The following is a 19,952-nucleotide window of genomic DNA, read 5'->3' as shown; positions in this document are numbered from 1 at the left end:
GTGGTATCTCGTGGGAGTTGGAGAGGGCACACTTCATCACAGATTTTTTATTTACTATATTGAAATGATGCTTTGGAAAACAATGAATAATTGATGTGTTACCTTGAGTTTTCTTTACAAACTATGGAACGGTTTGGTCCCACAGAGTTTAATTCAGATAGATCTAGGCGAGGCATTGTCATCCACAACCAGATTGCCAAATCTTGAAGAACATTTGTTTAGCAAAGCAGTGTTCTTTAGGGAAGTATTCTATTCAATTTTATTAAGAAATGAAACTGTGGAATGGTACGGACTGTTAAAAGAAACATATGTTCGTTGGATGGTTACAATGATTTGTTTATTTATCACGATGTTTCTTGTTCCCTTTTAAATCGCTTTCATTTTTAATTGCCTCCATGCCCTGTTTGCCCTTGTGCGGTGTGTTTACTGCGAGAGTTTTCCCCTACAAGATTGACCTGGTCTTCTTCACCATATGAGTGGTGGTGATTTGTGATGTTTATAAATATTTTAAAACATAAAAAACAAAAAGACTACGAAGAGTGTGGCATCGATACGAAGCGCCTAATGGACTTCAACCATCAGCGGGATGTCAAGCATATGGTGCTCCAAATCTTCAGACGAACGGGAGCGTTTGTTGTCGTGTTTCGAATAACTCATTTGCTCTTGGGCAGATAGGCGGCAAACGGTATGCAGAAGAAAGGGTGGAACTATGATCTGTACCGTCGTCATCATCATCATCATCATCATTTCCTTCGTCGCAGCACTACTGATAGACATGACTGCACGAAATTTTGAAGAAGTTTAGTTGTGCGATTCATCTAGGGTAGCGTTGGTCCTAAATGGCTATTATTTCATATCAAAATTGGCAAATTTTGTGTGAACGCAATAAAAACGCTTCCGGCTTGTAGAACGCAACACTTCAATGACGAGACGCTGCCGCAGCGCTTATCCAGCGCACGTCATCATGATACATTACTTCATTTTATTAATACTCTCTCTCTCTCTCTACTCTCTTTTCTTCTCTCTCTCTTTCCTTCCCTCTCTTTCCACATCTCCAACACTCTTCATATATCTCTATGTCTTCCTCTACTTCTCTCTCTCTGTCTCTCTCTTTCTCTCTCCCCCTCTCTCTTATTTTTTTCACTCCTTCCTCCTCTTATTCTCTCTTTTGCTTTTTCTCTTTCTATTTTATTTTTCTTTATGTCATTTTATCTTCTCTCTCGGTCTCTCTTTATTTATTTATCCCTTTCTTTGCTTCCTCTATTCCTCTCTATATGTCTCTTTTTATCCCTCTCTTTCTTTCCCGCCGTCTCCAACACTTTCGATATCCCTCTCTCTCTCTCCTAATCTCTCTGTACCCCTCTCTCTCTCTCTATGTATATATCTCTCTTTTGGTAAATATTAATTCCTTTTTGTTTCTTTGTCTCTCTCTTTCTATATCTCTTTTTCTTTACAAATATTCCTCTCTCTCTCTTTCTCTCTCTCTCTCCCTCTCTCTCTCTCTCTCTCTCTCTCTCTGTTCTCTCTAAATCTCTTCCTATCTCTCTCTCTGTCTCTCTCTCTCTATCTCTCGCTTCTTATCTCTCCTTCTCGCTTCTTCTCTCTCTCTCTTCTTCTATCTCTCTTCTTCTATCTCTCTTCTCTTCGTATCTATCTCTCTCACACTCTCTCTCTCCGTTCACTTCTCTACTCCGCAGGTCGAGAGCGTACAGTGGACGTTCGATTCGCTCGCCGCGTCGGAAGGTGACGGGGGTGGCAACGGGGGCGCGGGCAGTGAGCTGCGCCATCTGGCGGAATATCTCGCCAACAAGCAGTTCGACCTGGTGATCAACCCGCCGATGAGTGGGGGCGGCGCCCGGCGCGTCTCCTGCTTCATGACGCACGGCTACCGCACCCGCCGGCTGGCCGTCGACTACTCGATCCCGCTCGTGACGGACGTGAAGTGTGCGAAGCTGCTGGTCGCCGCCATGCAGCGCATCGGCGGCGTGCCGTCCATGAAGACGCACATCGACTGCATGTCCTCGCGGCTGATGGTGAAGCTGCCCGGCTTCATCGACGTGCACGTGCATCTGCGCGAGCCGGGCGCCCCGCACAAGGAAACGTTCGCGACCGGGACGGCGGCCGCGCTGGCCGGCGGCATCACGATGGTGCTGGCCATGCCGAACACGCAGCCGGCCATCGTCGACCGGGCCGCGTTCCAGCAGGCGTCCGAGCTGGCCCAGAAGGGGGCCCGGTGCGACTACGCCCTGTACGTCGGCGCGTCCTCCACCAACTACGGCACGGTGCACGAGCTGGCGGCGCAGGCCGCCGGGCTCAAGCTCTACCTGAACGAGACGTTCACCACGCTGCGGCTGAACGGGCTGTCCGTGTGGCAGGCGCACCTGGCCAGCTGGCCGAAGCGGGCGCCGCTGTGCGTGCACGCGGAGCGCGAAACGATGGCGGCCGTGCTGCTGCTCGCCTCGCTGACCGATCGGCCGATCCACGTGTGCCACGTGGCGCGCAAGGAGGAGATACTGCTGATCAAGGCGGCGAAGGAGCGCGGCCTGAAGGTGACGTGCGAGGTGTGCCCCCACCATCTCTTCCTGTCCACCGCCGATCTGGACCGGATCGGGGCGGGCCGCGGCGAGGTGCGGCCGGTGCTGTGCAGCCCCGAGGACCAGCAGGCGCTCTGGGACAATCTGGACGTGGTGGACGTGTTTGCGACGGACCACGCGCCGCACGCGCGCGAAGAGAAGGAGTCGGAGAATCCGCCGCCCGGCTTCCCCGGGCTCGAGACGATCCTGCCCCTGCTGCTGACGGCCGTCACCGACGGGCGGCTGACGATGGACGAGCTGGTGAGCAAGTTCCACCACAACCCGCGCCGCATCTTCAACCTGCCCGAGCAGCCGAACACGTACGTCGAGATCGATCTGAGCGAGGAGTGGATCATCCCGGACCGGCCGCAACACTCCAAGGCCCACTGGACGCCGTTCTCGGGCCGGCGGGTGAAGGGCTGCGTCCATCGCGTGGTGCTGCGCGGCGAGACGGCCTACGTCGACGGGCTGGTGCTGGTCGGCCCGGGCTACGGGCAGAACGTGCGCGAGTGGCACGGTGGCAAGCCGCCGCTGGTCGGCGCCGGCTCGATCGAGCGCATCGACGCGCTGAACCACTCCGCCGGGTCCGGGTCCGGGGCGGGCGGGCTGCGCCCGGCCGACCTCGAGCCGGACCTGCAGACGAACGAAGCGTTCCACCAGCTGCTCTCGCCCGACGGCACCAATGCGCACGTGAAGCAGCTCGGCGTACACTTTGCCGGCGAGCAGTCGGCGCTGCGGCCGGTCTCGCCGCTGCCCGCCCGGGTGCGCTGCGACTCGACCGGCAACCAGTCGGTGGCCGGCGGCGCGGGCAGACCGCTCGAGCCGCTCGGCATCCACACCGCCGGGCTGGTGCGCGACCGGCAGCTGATCGGCCGGCACGTGCTCACGGTCGACATGTTCACCAAGGAGCACCTGAACGAGATCTTCCACCTGGCGCAGACGATGAAGGGCCGGGTGGCGAAGGAGCGGGCGCTGGACGATCTGCTGCGCGGCAAGGTGATGGCGTCCATCTTCTACGAGGCCAGCACGCGCACCAGCTGCAGCTTTGCGGCGGCGATGCAGCGCCTTGGCGGCCGGGTCGTCCACGTGGACGAGACGTCCTCGTCCGCGGTCAAGGGCGAAACGCTCGAGGACAGCATCCAGGTGATGGCGGGGTACGCGGACGTCGTTGTGCTGCGCCATCCACTGCCCGGTGCGGTCACGGTACGTACCAAGTCTTTGCGGTGGGCTGTAGTTGTGTGCAGAGTGTCGTGGAGAATTTATTTCATTCTTTTATGATTTATCCGATTGTGGTGATGGGCAGCTTACACTCGGTGAGTTAAGAGCCGAAACCGTGAGCAATTCTTTCGAGAGTGAAATTTCGTTGATTCAATTCAGTCTGCACCGAATAGTAGCTTCAATTTAATTAATTAAAGGGTGCGTTTGTTGTGTAACTCTTTTGAGAGTTCATCCTGAAGAGAAATTCAATCATGCAACTCATGGAAGTTAATTCAGTACAGTGAGCGTCGAATAGTGACTCACGTACAAGTTTTTAAATTATAGTTAGTTAAATCAATCATTTGAAAGTTAAATTCCGATGCATAAAGCAACTCATTCACCAGAAACCATAAAATTCGTGAATAGAACATCGCTTTCGTTATTTGAATCTTAATGAATTTAACTCTTTGCAGAGTTAAAACTCGAAGAATGTGATGTGTAACTCAATCATAGTGAATCGTATAAATTCTGAGATAATACACTCTTTTGAATGTTAAGCCTCGATGCATGAAACAACTCACTCACCGTGAATGGTAAAAATGTTTAAAAAAAAAATTTCTTTCGTGTAAATTTATACGAGGAATCAACTCAATCCGCTCCTATGAGTGAGTGAGTTAGCTAGTGAGCAGTGAGATAAATCATCCGTCAGTTAAACTTGTGCGCTCACAGTGTAATTAAGAAATTCGTGATTTGAATATTTCTTTCGCGATTTGAATCCACAAGAAAGGAATTAACTCAATCCGTTCCGTTTAGTAATTCATTTATATTGGCTCAATCGTTCGAGAATTAAGGTCTTTTCAGAGTTCAAGCTCAAAGAGTGGGATTAGTAACTCACTGTTTGTGAATTATGTAACTCGTGAGTCGATTCACTCTTTTGAAAGTTCGAACTCGAATAATAATTTACCCCATATTACCGAGTCTTAGCTCATTTGTGGTGAATTACATTTTTTTAGTTAAAAAATCCATTGCATAGGTCCCAATCAGTGATTCAGCTTTCGGCGCCTACTTGTAGCATTTATATTTCAACTGATTCTGATTTTGAAATGATTTGTGATTCCACGCTTGGCTTCGACTCGTAACTCAGTGTCAGTGAATCAAAATTTGTGGCTGGTTAAATGACTCGTTTGAGAGTAACTACCTGATGGGTGATTTAGCTCAGATCTTACCTTTCTTATTCATTCTGAATTAATTCGACTGGGAATCTTCCCACCACTAGAACCGTTCAGCAGAGCGCCAAAGCAACGAGCGAGAATCAATAACAATTGCTGTTCGTTTTTTTTTCATATTGTGTTATTCTTTTATTTCCAGCGCGCTGCCCAGCACTGCCGCAAGCCGCTGATTAACGCGGGCGACGGCGTCGGCGAGCATCCGACCCAGGCCCTGCTGGACATCTTCACGATACGCGAGGAGATCGGCACGGTGAACGGGCTGACGATCACGATGGCGGGCGACCTGAAGCACGGCCGGACGGTTCACTCGCTCGCCCGGCTGCTCACGATGTACAACGTCAACGTGCGGTACGTCTGCCCGCCCGGGCTGGAGATGCCGGCCCACATCCGCGAGTACGTCGACCGGAAGGGCATCTCGCAGCGCCAGTTCGACACGCTCGAGTCCGCGATCGCCGACACGGACGTGCTGTACATGACGCGCATCCAGCGCGAGCGGTTCGAGAGCGAGCAGGAGTACGAGAAGGTGAGCCGTTTCTCTTTCCCTTTCTCCCTCATGCATGTTTCCTAGTTTGCTAATAACTCCCCCGTTTGGCTTTCTTGCAGTGCTGCGGACAGCTGATCCTAACGCCCCAGATAATGACGCTCGCGAAGCGGCGCATGATCGTGATGCATCCGCTGCCGCGCGTCTTCGAGATCAGCGTGGAGATTGACAGCGATCCGCGGGCGGCCTACTTCCGCCAGGCCGAGTATGGAATGTACGTGCGCATGGCCCTGCTGGCGATGGTGCTGGGACGCATTTGACGGGCGGCCGTTGCATAAGGATGTGCTGTGATGTGCCCAGTGCCAGCAGTGGTTTACAGGAGTTGCCGGTGTCCGTGTTCCGACGGTGGAGGCACACTTTCTGACCCTTTTTTCTGATACGGTGTGAGCTGATACGTTTGATGATGATGAGGAAGATCTTGCTGCATCTTGTGGATTACGCTGTCAACCGTATTGGAGTGCCAATGTGCATCTGAATCCACTTTCCACGACCCTGAAGATTCAAGAAGATCATCATTATCGCACCAAAAGTGTCACTTCGCACTGTCATTGCAAGAAACGGGAGTCGGAAAGAGGGCAGAAAGTGTGCCACCAATAGTCGAAGATCGTTGAAGAACCCTTGTAACTTAGAACGTCCAAAGCTACCACATACACAAACGCGCACGCGCGCCAGAAAGCCACCGAATCTACCAACGCCGAACCACTTCTGGACGACCCAGTCCACTAATTCTAAACCCCTAAGTGCACTCGTTACATCTCCGCACGCAAAACTCACTTAAAGCTACGCCCTAAAAGGTTGCACCCGTTACTTTCCGCCCTCGCACGCATTCCCTTACCACCTAGCAGCTCTGTGCCGTGTAACAAAGCAGTCTCTATACACAATAAAAACAACAACAACAACAAAACAACGACAGTGCCTTCGTCGGGAAGGCTTCCTCCTGTTCCTTGCATTCACATGCGCGTTACCACCACGTCTACCAGCTCGAAATCGTTCGCAAACGTCACGCAGCGTGGCGCGGGCCCGGGTCCCACCGGGGGACACTTTGCAGCAGCCAGGCTCGGTGTCGTATCGGGTCGCTTGGGTCGGGTGCCGCCGGTCGGTGCGGGCGTTCCGGGTCCTTGCCCGGCCGGGTCCTTGCTTTGCGCACTGCAGCGAAATAGATTGCGGAGGAACGTTAGTTTGAAATGAAGCGCAACAATCGTCGCGTTACTGGGGGAGACTTGACTTACCTTCGCTCGCGGCGCGTTATGAAGGCGATCAGCGTGAGCAGTATGATGAGTGCGACCAGCGCACCGAGCCCAACGGCGGCCAGCGTCATGTTCGGGTGGGCCTCACCATCCATCGACACCATCGGCACTGCAAACCGAGCAAAGAGGGAAGAGAACGCCCCGCAATTAGATGCTTCCTTTTTGCTTACCTCGCTAGGTCTCACCATCCCTCTACGTCCCAACTGGTGCCGCAACCTCTGCCATGCCGTTCAACTCGCAAATCTACCCACCCCTAATGGACGATTATGTCAATCAGCTGCGATCGCGCGATTAAGCTCGCCACGGTCGAGGCGTGCCATAAGCGATGGCCATTAGCGTGTGGCGCCTAACACGCGCCGCCGTCGTCACAGCGCCCATTACCCAAGACGCGGGCAACCACTCTAACTCAGTAGGAGCGTGGCAAAGACGCAAGTGCCGTTTGTTTTTTAACTTTCCACAAGGGCGACAAGCAGTCTGGCCGGAAGGTAGTGCGGAGAAGGCGTTCTCGAACCTCCGAACCGGTCGTCGGCCGTGGTAGACACGACGCGCAAAAGGAAGCTGGAATTTCGCAACATTGCCACCCAAAGCAGGAATTGGAAATCTGAAGTTTATGGGGAGTTGGCTGGTGATGTTGAAGGGGGTTTTTCCCGCTTTCTTCGCCGGACGGATGGAGCACTCTGGAAACAGGTCAGGTTCGTGCCTGGATACGAGTTTGGCTCTTGAATGTCTAAACCAGCTGTGTCAAACTCAATTCATAAGAGGGCCGCAAGTACAGATTTTCAGTTATTCGTGGGCCGCAAAGTTGAGAATAAAAAATATACCTCAATATTCATATAAAATACTGTTTAAAATCATTATTGTTAAACAAATAGACTTTTTGTACTCCTCGCTTCAAATCTGGAATAGTTTCTTATTTACAAATTCGCTATGTTTTTTTTATTGTGCACTTTTTTATTTCAAAAAAAAGTTTAATGTACTTTTAAAGTCACATGCGTTGTTTTCATCCTTATTATTAAAATAGGAAATTTCTCATTAGTTGCGTTCTAACACGGCACTTCTGTTAGAAAATATCACTCAACCACACTTTTTCACTGAGGTAGGGGAAGTCATCAGCCTGTTGCGAATCTTTTTCAAGCCATCCGAGCTATCCACCGCAGGATGAATAACAAAAATATTTGCATGCAATTTTTTGATAGATCAAGAGGAAAATTGTAAAAAAAACCTGTTTAAACATTATTTTTCGCTAATTTCCAAGTTCGAAGGGGCATATGGTGGTATATGGTGGCATTTCTTATTACACGAACCCATATTTTACGTATAATTTTGTTAAATTACGATAATTTTATCTGACGAAGATTCATGGTGTGTGATCCCATAAAGATTGGCAAATCTTGTTTTGCACTTGAAGGGAGATGATTCGCGAATTGAGGTATGGACTGTGTGAGCTAATCTATTAATTAGCTATGTATCGCACGACTTCGGCATTTCGATTATTTTAATTCTTCTTCTAAATACTTTAGGCTTAAGCGTAATCACATCATTTTGGTTTAGATTTTTGGGGAGGTTCAAAAGTACATTAATTCGTCTTGCAAAATGTGGGGTATACAAAATTCCAACTTGGCTACAATCATTTTTATTAAAATTGATGGTGGCATGATTATGACAAAAAAACAGAAGTGGCTCCAATCGAACATCAATGATGTAACATTGTAAGTAGTGTTGGGTAAAGTGCTGCTGTGCGCACTGTGCGCACAGCACACCATACTGTGCGCACAGCACAGCACAGTGCCTTAAGTGCTACCACAGTGCTAGCACTTTCGCACAGTGCTAGCACAGTGCTAGCACTTCCGCACAGTGCTAGCACTTTCGCACAGTGCGCTCTCTGAGCACAGTGCGAAAGTGCTAGCAGAGTGCTAGCACTTTCGCACAGTGCGCTCTCTGAGCACAGTGCGGAAGTGGTAGCACAGTGCTAGCATTTTCGCACAGTGCGCTCTCTGAGCACAGTGCGAAAGTGCTAGCACAGTGCTAGCACTTCCGCACTGTGCTCAGAGAGCGCACTGTGCGAAAGTGCTAACACTGTGCTAGCACTTCCGCACTGTGCTCAGAGAGCGCACTGTGCGAAAGTGCTAGCACTGTGCTAGCACTTCCGCACTGTGCTCAGAGAGCGCACTGTGCGAAAGTGCTAACACTGTGCTACCACTTCCGCACTGTGCTCAGAGAGCGCACTGTGCGAAAGCGCTAGCACTGTGCTAGCACTTCCGCACTGTGCTCAGAGAGCGCACTGTGCGAAAGTGCTAGCACTGTGCTAGCACTTCCGCACTGTGCTCAGAGAGCGCACTGTGCGAATGTGCTAGCACTGTGCTAGCACTTTCGCACTGTGCTCAGAGAGCGCACTGTGCGAAAGTGCTAGCACTGTGCTAGCACTGTGCGAAAGTGCTAGCACTGTGCTAGCACTTCCGCACTGGTTCCAAGTGCGCACTGTGCGCACAGTGCGCACAGCACACTAAAGGCAATGTGCGTGTGCGCACAGCACACTTAATTGTGCTACTTTACCCAACACTAATTGTAAGGTTGGAGCCGTGCAAATCGGAGAAATTCGGAGCCGAATGAATCCTTTACTTGGCACTCGGGGGTATTGAGATGGTCAAATTCGGTGGGACCGACCGGATCCATTTCTCACTGTAGATTAGCCGCTCCGTGCGACAACCGATGACTCCAACGGTTCCGAATGGCTTTAAACGGCTCTATAGGCTTCGGACGGCACCGAACGGAACTGTTGGTTTGATTTGGCCGGATTCAAAGTTGCTTTAGATGCGGATTCGAAGTTGCTAAGATCGAAAATGGTTTTGAGCCGAAGATGCGATTCTGACAATCCATCATTAGTTTTTGCGAAGTTTCCAAGTGTGTGTATCAAGTTATTTTCATTACTTTTTCGTTGGTAGAAGGTAGTCGCAAATCTATTTTTCCATATAGAATGTGCAATCGAGTGTGCACAATACAATGCTAATATTCAGAATTTAATCGAAACATAATACCGACTGAGTTTGCATTCAATTCAATGTTTCTTAAGGGTCTCGATTGTTCTGTACGATTGTGTAGAATAAGTTTATGAGATGTTATGGGTACATTCATGTTTGATTCGAAAAATATACCATCTAATTGATTGTTCTTCTCTGGAAAATTAAATACACTTCGACAAATAGTAATAACAGTTTTTTGGTTTGGAGTGATTTTAGCAATTCTCAAAATATTCTCGCGGGCCGCATTCAGCATTGACGAGGGCCGCATGCGGCCCGCGGGCCGCCAGTTTGACATACCTGGTCTAAACTAAAGTGATTTTGGAGTGCCACAAACACGCACCCAAGCGGTTAACAAGTTTTTGGACCGCTACTCCATAATCATGCCCATCATCATCCCATCTACCGTCGCCGTGCAAGACCCGCAGTGTGTAACCTGTTCTGAATTGAACGAGTTAGCCCACGCAACAGTCGCTCTCCCCTGTCAGTCGCCTGATTCGGTAGCGGAAATTGATCTCAAAACCACACACACACACACATGCGAGAGTGGCAGTGCATGAGAGATGAAGAAAAAGAAGAAGAAAAAGGCAAAAAAGTCCAATCAAACAAGCAGACAGACACCCTGTCCCCGTGCGTGAAGATGAAGTACACACAGCAAGTGCAAGTGCATTAAGCGGGTGAGACCTTCGGCTGTCTACCGAATTGGTTGGGCTGAGTTGAGCTCCCCTATTCCTATCTCCCTTCCCCAATTTGGCACTCGTCAGTAGCTGTCTTTGGTTAAGATTAAACCTCTTCACCAACTCCCATTCCCCCCAGTGCTCGTGTGTGTTTCGCAATGCATGCGTACGGTAGGTTGCACCGGTCGGAAGTGGAGATGGGCGCAACAGTTTCGGTAGGGTACGAGCTGGTTAACAAAAAAAAAGGTTTATCTAAATAGTTACATTTGGCCATTACTGCGGCACAACGTAAAGGCCATCATAACTATCATTTTAGTTGCAAATTTTGATGATTTATTTATTCAGGAATTAAATTGATTCTAGCACCATGACGGGCTTCATGTAACTGTAGTGACCTCAACGACCCTGAAGAATATTTTGGAGAATTTTCTCGCATACAGTTTCTTGCTTGAATGATCTGTTGGCCCTGTTTTGGTTGGCGGATTGCTGAAGTTGTATCTTCCTAATCGAATTTCCCCTCTTATAGGATCCTCTTGATTACTAAAATCAATCCATTGCATTCCAACTGGAAAAGTATGCCATATGCCTCAGATGTGAATGTTTACCGTTTTAAACTCAAAACAAAACGACCCACTGTTTTGTCGGATATCTCTTTTCGCTGGTATAGCGCGGGGGGCAACATAATCTTCCAAAACTTCACTCGGAGAATAAAACAGAATCAATATTTTGTTGTACCACAACATCAACAACGTAGATGTGAGTCTCAACATCTCATAAAACCACTTAATACTTAATTGCGGCTTAATACTATTGCGTTGTTCTTGGAATTACAACTCGTTAGCATCTAGCCAACGCTGGACTAAAATCCCCATGGAATCTAAGGTAGATCCATGCTCCGATAGTATAGGTACTCTTATCAATCCATAGAAAGCCCAATTACATTACGATTGAACAACTCACCCGTATTCTGAACGATTGTTTCCTCAGGAACATCTCCAAGATCTTGAATAACTTCAAAAATAACGTTGAGCTGTAGTTCGCGATAATCTCCCGGTGGGATTCTGGTGCTCACCGCTTAAATTTCACGGAATACTGTGAACGTCATCCCCATTTCCTCGCAACGCGCCTCAGTAACCAAACAAAGTCTCCCAAAATCCCAGCACCATGCTCCAAGCTGCGCATACTTTCCGTACTTTTTGCATTACTTTTTTTTTTGCCCATTTACCGTTGCACCCAAAACATTCACCCCATCTCTAAGACAGAAGCCAGACCCGCGGCACCGGTGGTATCGCAATGTCAAGCGGGACGACATTTGAGATTTGCGTCGACTTACATTTGCAATTTGGAGGCGCGCAGCAGAATCCTTACAAGTTGGCCAGTGGGGGGCGAGTGCGACAAGTGTGTGCTGCACTGAAATTAATCTCTTTGGTTGGAAAAAAAAGGTTGGCTTTTGCAAATGAGTAAGCAGGGAGGGACAGGGAAAGACCACCCATTCTGCCCGTCTGATGATTGATGGCAATCCTTGGACGAAACACCCGGAGGCAATTCTGTTCGGGCAGAATATATGTATGCGCAAATGCGCCGGATCTGATCTTTCCAGTGAGCGCACCCATGTGTCATGTATGTTTTTCTGTGTTTTTTTTTCTTTTTCTTCTTCTTCCCCACAACTTCTGCGACGCATTAAGGGGGTACTTATTACTTTAAACAAACAACCGGAGCCACTTTCAGACACCTACTGTATCTCGACTTCTGTACCATTTTTTTTTTGCGCTCTCTCACATCTCTCTGTAACAGCTGAAGGACACCGCCTGACAGGTCCGGTCCGATGCGAATATATGTTTCAATCAAGCCCGATACAGCTCGATGGGAGCAGGTGGAGGGCTCTCACCATGCGAGTCAGTGACCCCGCCATACGCCTGGGGTGGACGGTAGTAGTTTGTTTTGATTCATCGGGCCTGCAATTGGCGGTTGCTCGAATTTATCATCCTAAGGAAGCACGAAGCATCCTTGAAGGTGGTCAGGTTTGGAGCGCGTCGGCGCGCGTGTCACCTGCTTTGGGTTCAAGGTTTACGCCACACCGTCTCAGACGGTTCGACGTCGGACAACTCCATTAGATCGCGAGCATGGCAGGTAGATTCGAGCACAATCGACCAGCTCTCGATCGGCTATCGATGCCGGAACATTGTTCGGCATTCCTAAACTAGGAACTGCTCGCCATCTGGTGTGTGTGTGTTAACGATGCTCCATCGGCGCTACGGTGCGCGCTAATGATCAACGAGTGCATCAGAACATTCCAATCTCCCGCTGCCGGGTTAATCTGATCTGACATGATCTGAACCGGTGGTCCGTATTTCACCACCCAGCCAATCCAATCATCGTGTTAAGGCCCTGCCCCCCCCTCCCTCTCCAATTGGCCGCATAATTCCGCAAGCAGCAGGAACATAAAAAAAACAGAGAAGAAAAACAACTATCTTAATTCCCACCAAGTAGACGACGAACGGGCGTCCAAAGTTCGCGCCGTGAAGTGGTTGTTTTCTTCTGAATGTCAAATTTTTGGAACGTTCTGGAGCGCGTCCCGAACCGATGCGAGTTCGAGAAGAACCTCGCTCAAGTGCATCGCCGTCGCGCGCGTGTCTGTGGGATGTGCTGCGACGGCACCACATGCCTTCCAGGGCCGCGCGGGAAAGCCGACCGTTTGTAGCACAACATGTGAGTTCGATTAGTTGATTTATAGGTTACGGGATGTGCGCCGGCCGCACGGGATGTGACGTCCGGATCGCAGGCGCTACTAACTGTGCCATTGTTCGTTCGTCATGCCGAGTGGCGCGGGACGCCACTCGCAGCGTTCGTCTGTGGCGGTTTTCGGCAGATCGTTCGGCTGATTATCGAGCGTCTCTCGCTGTCTCATTCACCCTCTCTCTCTGTCTCTCTGTCTAGTTCTGGATGTTTCGATAACGATCGGGCGATAACTCACGGTGAAGCTGGTGATGTACCGGAGAGATCATTCCCGAACCACGTGACCCGACACCGAAAGTCCACGTAGGGGTGGGGAGGAGGGCGTGTGCGTGCTTCCTGCTGTTTGTGCTATTACGATCACTAAACTTGTTGGGTAATGATACGCGGGCGGGATGATACGATCAAAGACGCGTCGGGCGGGCTGGCAGTCAAGAGTTAACGGGCAGTGCCGGGGAGGGGGATTACAGTCAGCAGATGCTAGTGCACGCTACGCGAACTGGCGGCACGAGAATTGAACCTGCCTATTAAAACCACGTTTCCATGCGACTCATGCGACTGTCACCGGTCATCGGTACGGGATCGGTCACAGCTTTTGATCACCTGTCTGTATTGCTGTTTGTTCTGTTGCTGTTCAGAATAGATCAGATGTATTTAATTATTTCTAAGCAATTTTAAGCCAGTCTCGTGGTACAGTCGTCAACTCGTACCACACAACAACATGCCCGTGATGGGTTCAAGCCCCAAATGGACCGTGTCGCCATAGGTAGGACTGACTATTTTGCTATGGGAGGTAATCCATAACGCTTCAACTGACAACGGTTGTTGAGCCAGAAGAAGAAGAAGAAGAAGAAGAAGAAGAAGAAGAAGAAGAAGAAGAAGAAGTGAAGAAAAATTCACTTATTGCATTTTATGAACCGAATGGCAAAAAAATCATTTACGACCTCGTGTGGTCATGACTGTAACTTATATTAGTCCGAGGATTACAGATTTTAAATCCTCATTTCTTCTCAAAGTAGAGGCATCTGTAATGATGATATTTTGCAGAAAACATAAAACAATCTGATTGCATATCATTTTGGCAAAGAAATTTTATTTTTACCTTTTTATTGGATTCCTTCATTCATAAATTGTTTTTTTTTATGAATTCAAAACATCCATTTTCCAACCACCTGATGGACCACACAAGTAATACTTTAAATATCCATCCACAACATAAACTTGTTGAATTTCCGCGATTTGATGATCAGAACGAAACATTACAGGCTTTTCCAGGAGTTCTCATAGCCGTGACTCTTTCTTATAGGATAGTGAACTTCATACGATGGAATTTGGACTATATGGCACCCTTTTCGAACAGTCTCCTTGAAAGTTCCTATTGGATTTGCCCAACAAGGGTGATATAGAGTCCAATTACCATACCCCCTAAATCGAAGAAACATCAAGAATGATTAAAAATTATTATTTTTATCACTCTGGAGTTTGATGCTGTACAATTACACTTTCTCGGGGTCCAAAAAGGTAAGCCAAAAAGGGGCTTGGCCCCTCCAAGGGAATCGTATACACTCCTCAAAGTACTAGGAGTGTCATTGTTGTCGTTTGCATATTGGATGATAAGAAAAATAAAAATTCAAATGTTAATTTTCAGACATTTTTTTCCCGTTAAAACGTTTCATTTTGATTCTTTCCTATTAAAAAGAGCAACTCAGTTTGGCGACCTCCGTTGCAATCGTTTGTGTGTATGTCGCTTCTGCACACAAAACGTTCTGCACCGTTAATCCCTCCAAAAAACAGGGGGTTAAGCAAAAAAGGGAATATTATGTTGTGGAAAGTTCGAAATTGGAACACACCGGTTGGCAACAGCAGCAACCGAAACTCCGGAAGCCACAGCACAGCACAACTAGAACAAACTTTCCCGGAGGCCCCGCTCCCCCACCCCCTCCCCTCAGCTGAATCAACGCGCGTCGAGATATCAGGCAAAATCTCGCGGCATCTCGGCAGGAGGGGGGGGGGGAGTTCATCTCGCTGTGTTTGCAACCGATTACGTACATCGCGGCGCGATACGGTTTCGATCGCGCGTGCATCGGTTGCGTTGCCGCCGTCTGCCACCCATCCTCATGGGAGCATCGCCATCAGCAACATCATCATTATCAGCGCGCGGTAATCTCGCCCGCTACCGGTACAACCCCGGGGCAGTGTGCGTTGGAAATCTCGCCAGCAAAAACCGGTCAAATTTGCAAACTTGGTTTTGCGCTCATTCCCCCCCCCCCTCCGCCCCCTTCTCAAAGGCCTCAATTGTTCCATCCAAGAGATTTGTGGGTGTGTGTGTGTGTGTGTGCGAACCAAGGGGGGGGGGGGGGAGTGGCACTTACTTTTACGCTTCCATTCGCGTGGTTCACCGAGCGGTGAAACAATGGGGTGCTTTTTGTGGCTACTCAAACGGGGCGCTGAACAGCTGACTCAAACGCTGGTCGGTGGTGAAATTCAACAAACCCACCGCCCGCAAACTGTCATCGGATTGCTGGGGAGGGCGAGAGGTGATAAATAAAACACGCAAATCTATAACAACACAACCTGCCCAAAGGTAAACGGTGCAGTGAATGGTGGCGAGGGATTTTTTGTACTATTATTTTTTTTTTAATAACAGTCTCGTGACGGAAAATCCCTTCTTTTTTACTGTCGGACGCTTGTTTGTTGCAAAAATTATAATTCCACCCAGCCAAATCCGCACCGATGGAAGCTGGGCTGGTTGCTTCCACAAAGCGCTAAATTCGCTCCAAACGCACCCATCACGTGTACAAGGTAAACGCAACACGCGCCAATCGATTGGGTGATTAAACGTTTCAAAAAAAAACGCGTCGAACGTACTGAGCGCTGTCGCTAAGTTTGGTCAGGTGTCGTGCAATGTTTGGCACTGGGAGATCATTTGCTGGGGGGAAGTTGCATTGCAGGCGATGAATTTTGAGCCATAAAAAAGGGGGGGACGGGTGGTAAAGTTTTACCGCAGTTGGCGAGTTGGGAAAGCAAAGCGTCGGTTTAATGCTTGTAATGAGATTTGGGCGCAGAAAATTAACAAAACTGTAAAATAATCATTATCGGTCTATTGTTTGATCACATGTCATTTGTATGCTAATTTTTCCGTATGTAATTTAGTCGAGTGAGCTTCTACCAAGCATAAAGATACCATCATTACTGATCAATAAACATCTAAAGGAGAAAAATGGTATGCCCTTCACTTCACAACATTCATTTCAAAACAAGGAAAGCCTTCCAATATTCTAACAGTGCCCAAATTCCATCCTTGTTGCGAAGTAAGAATAACATGTGCTAATAATAACAGTTGCTTATTAGACAGATTCAATAGTGCAAAATCCAACAGGAAAAGAAATCCATCAACTAATATTAGCGTTTCTTTTCCAATGTGAAAAAATAACATATTCGTACAATGAAACAAAATAAGGAAAATGTAATAAGCTGAATTCAAAACAAAACAGTTTATATTATCTATTAGTAAATGCAACAAAAAAGAACAAAATATCTCAAGCTCTGAAATCCACGCGCAAATGTAAAACAATCAAGCAATTTAAATAATCCAAATTTTACTTTTTGTGGAAAAATTGCAACACAAGAATTTACACTTTAAACTTACAAACTAATTCGAAATCACTAGTGGATGTTTGCAGAGATCGTATTATCGTATAGCATAATGCTTCCCACATTCAATGAACATTCAAATCTATAAGACCAAACTCAAAATATCTTGAGTTCAAAAAAACGTTCGAAAGAATTCATGAATTAATAATTTACATAAAACGAATAGAAAACAAAGCAACGCTCCAGGTAGGAGATGCACTTGCATTGACATCGTTGAGAGGTTAAAAAGCAAAAGTGATACGTTGGTTACTAATATTTGGTGAGATTTCAACACTTGAGGAGTTTGCTATTACACATTGATAGCGAGTTAAGGATTTTTAAAGAATTGCAATCGCTGTCAAAAATGGAACTTTCTTGCAGTAGTTGACGCAAATCACATTATAAGTTTGATAGGGTAGGTCTTACAGAGCAGGCAAGCAATGAAAATCAATGATTTATATGTCAAATTATATTGGAGAAAGTAATTTTTTGCATATTTTATCATTTTGCAGCGTTTTTTTTTAGTTCGAAATATACAATTCGATATGTTTTTTTTTTTGCGATGATTCAGGGGTATTGAATGATACTTAGTGAAACTTGAGTTTTGACAGTTACTTGATTCGTTTATCAAAGTATGATTCGTTTGCAATTTTGCCGATTCTATATTTTATAACAATTCGTTTCGTTATTTGTAATTTGCTTTAATTTTAGTGCTTGGTGAAATTTTTCATGATTCTCAAAACATTTCGCTATGTTTTATGCTCTTACTAAGCATGACTGATCTCTAAACTGCATTTCTTAAAATAAGTATAATATTGAATATACTATTTGTGATCTTTGCAATCCTCAAATCGTATCATACGCTCTGAAGAAAATAAAATAAACAGCAGGAAAAACGTCCAAAAGATCCATGACTGTCCATAACAATAGTTAATATTGTACGACTAAAGAAAGAGCTTGAAATAATCAACAAAAATAAAGGTTCCTTCTGTCCTTTTGCTGTGCATCTTCACAGCTACAACCCCCCGATGTAGAACATCATTTTGTAAGAGAGCGCAAAAAAAAAAAAACGAAAAAAAAGAAGGCACAACACAACAATGCGAACCGCGCGCGGCTCGTGTCTTAGCTCGAAGGGAAGAAGGGCACCTCGGGCCGGACCGTCGCCAAGCGATAATAATGACATTCTTCGCGAGGCGAGCAAAATAACACACAATTGCGCCCATCGGTTGGCCTTTTTGGAGCGGCCTGGCCTGGCGGTGTAGAATAATAGCTCAGCGCCACCATTCCCCCAAGCACCCCCGGGGCACCACATATTTGCACGTTCGGTTGTGGGCAGCGGGGGCGCGTGTTTGATAATGATAATTGTCGCGACCGTCGCATTCAAGATCGCGCCCGATCACATCTCACTTTCACCGTGCGCGCGACGCGCAACGTGCTGCACGCGACAGAAAGGGGTGACCAGCAAAGAAAGGGTTTTGCGGGGGGGGGATGGATGGAGCGCAGTAGAATGTAAATAAGCTGCAGCCCGCTGCACCACCCTGCTCTGCACTGTTCTGAGGCAGATGGAGGTTTGGGCCCCAAAATTGGGGCTTGAGTGCTTCGGGTGTCTGCGCAGGGCCTTGTACGTTCCTCGCCTGCTCGGCCGCAAGGTCGCTTTCACGCTGAGTCGCCACACTTACCTTCGCTTTCTGCACGCCCGATCAGTTTGGCGGTGTAGGCCGCCGACGCCGCCTGTACCGTGCTGCTGCTCCCTTCGGTCATCTCAGCCAGCAACAGCTCGGTCCGCTCCATCCTCCGTGGGGTCAGCGCCGAAGGTCTATTGAATTCCCGGTCTGAGAGGGGCGTGGCGGATGGGATCTTTCCTTAAAGAAACGGAGGAAAATCCTTTCTCACGCGACCGCCTTTGCGACACTTGGTTCTTTGCGTCTTTTGCGCCTGCGATCTGCACACCGAAAACGCACCGCGACGATTGCCTTACGCACGCAACGATTATTTTCGTGTTGTGTTGCTTTGTTTTGGTTGAAACCGGGTCGGCGCCCCCGGGGAAGGGGGTGTTTGTGTGTTTGGTTGAAAGAATTTTCACTATTAATAGAAATGTCGCTGGCCACCAGGCCGAACGTGCGAGCGTGCGAATCTTGCCCGGTCGTGCCGATTTTGCGCACCTTTTTTGTTCGCCCTCACTCTGCACTGTTTTGTTTTGTTTTTTTTTTTTTTTTGGTTGTTGTTGTTGACAAGACCTGCCGTGGTTTGCGGCGTGTCCTCTTGCGGGCAGAGGCCGCACAGACACAGGCACTTGTTTGATTGTACAGCAGGTTGATTGTTGATACAGGCGCGGTGCCGAGTTTTCCGTCGAAACACAAGCCACCAACCAGCACTTCGGGGGCCTCTGCTGGGTGGTTGACTCCAACGCCAGTTGCTGTGTTAATCAAGCCAGCAATTCAAGATCACGGTCACTTGGGGGAAATTATAATAATTTTTTTGTTTTGTTTGGGAGCAAGGAACTTATCACGAAAAATCCCCCCCAAAAAACGGACACGTTTCACACGCTTTTAAAGTATTAAAACGATTTGTTTACGTTTTCTTGTTTGTGTCTGGTCACCCCCGCCTCGGTCCTTGGGGATTTTCACCGCTTTTCCTCCTTTTCCCTGAATTCTGCTCTCACACCGTGCGCGCGCGTCTACCTTCCGCAACACTGCACTTTCTGTTTTACGATCGCTCTCTCTCTGTCTCTATTCCGCTTCTCTCTCTCTCTCTTTCTGTAGTGCGACCACGCCGCGATCAGCATCTGGTGCAGTCTGTCGGTCGACTGAGGCGTCGCACGGCTGCGATGCCGCCTGAAATAATGCCGCACTGGGTGCGCGCGCGCGCGCGCGCGCTCGCTCGCTCGCCGTCCTTCTCCAACAGTGTGCGGGCGCTGATGATCGCTGCTCTCGTGCTTGTGAATCGAGCGGCAACGTTGCTGCTGTTGGTGCTTTGTTTTGATTTGTGGTTTGGTGTGTGTCAATGAATTGCGTTCTCTCGAGCTGGGGATTTGCGTCCTGCTGCAAACGAGGCGGCACCACTTTGTTTGCCGGCTGGGTCGTCCTGCGGTCCTGTGGCTGGTAC

The 19,952-nt window shown here is 48.3% G+C and overlaps 2 protein-coding genes across 5 annotated transcripts in view; one reads left to right on the top strand and one right to left on the bottom strand.

The window, feature by feature from the left end:
* Window positions 1-5,800, top strand: part of LOC121592555 (CAD protein) — a 25,909-nt gene extending 20,109 nt beyond the window's left edge. For all 4 annotated transcript variants that reach the window (XM_041914141.1, XM_041914149.1, XM_041914133.1 and 1 more), the window contains 3 exons: window positions 1,698-3,776; window positions 5,139-5,522; window positions 5,603-5,800. In XM_041914141.1, the coding sequence (XP_041770075.1) occupies window positions 1,698-3,776; window positions 5,139-5,522; window positions 5,603-5,800 (2,661 nt within the window). The remainder of the gene's footprint in view (window positions 1-1,697; window positions 3,777-5,138; window positions 5,523-5,602) is intronic.
* LOC121592627 lies at window positions 5,099-19,952 on the bottom strand. The gene is made up of 3 exons (XM_041914259.1): window positions 18,527-19,952; window positions 6,770-6,896; window positions 5,099-6,686 (listed from the first exon to the last, which is right to left on the bottom strand). Exons 1-3 carry the CDS (start codon window positions 18,636-18,638, stop codon window positions 6,491-6,493), a joined length of 435 nt encoding a protein of 144 aa, XP_041770193.1. The 5' UTR covers window positions 18,639-19,952; the 3' UTR covers window positions 5,099-6,490.

The sequence above is a fragment of the Anopheles merus genome, chromosome X (assembly GCF_017562075.2).
Source record: "Anopheles merus strain MAF chromosome X, AmerM5.1, whole genome shotgun sequence".
Taxonomy (NCBI): domain Eukaryota; kingdom Metazoa; phylum Arthropoda; class Insecta; order Diptera; family Culicidae; genus Anopheles; species Anopheles merus.
The sequence above is the reverse complement of the archived record's forward strand: the minus strand, read 5'-3'. Positions and strand labels throughout refer to the sequence as shown.

Coding starts and splice junctions, on each gene's coding strand:
- LOC121592627 (XM_041914259.1), bottom strand. CDS start 18,638: ATGGAGCGGACCGAGCTGTTGCTGGCTGAGATGACCGAAGGGAGCAGC. Junction 6,897..18,526: donor CGGGCGTGCAGAAAGCGAAG/GTAAGTGTGGCG, acceptor CTCGGTTTGCAG/TGCCGATGGTGTCGATGGAT. Junction 6,687..6,769: donor ATAACGCGCCGCGAGCGAAG/GTAAGTCAAGTC, acceptor ATTTCGCTGCAG/TGCGCAAAGCAAGGACCCGG.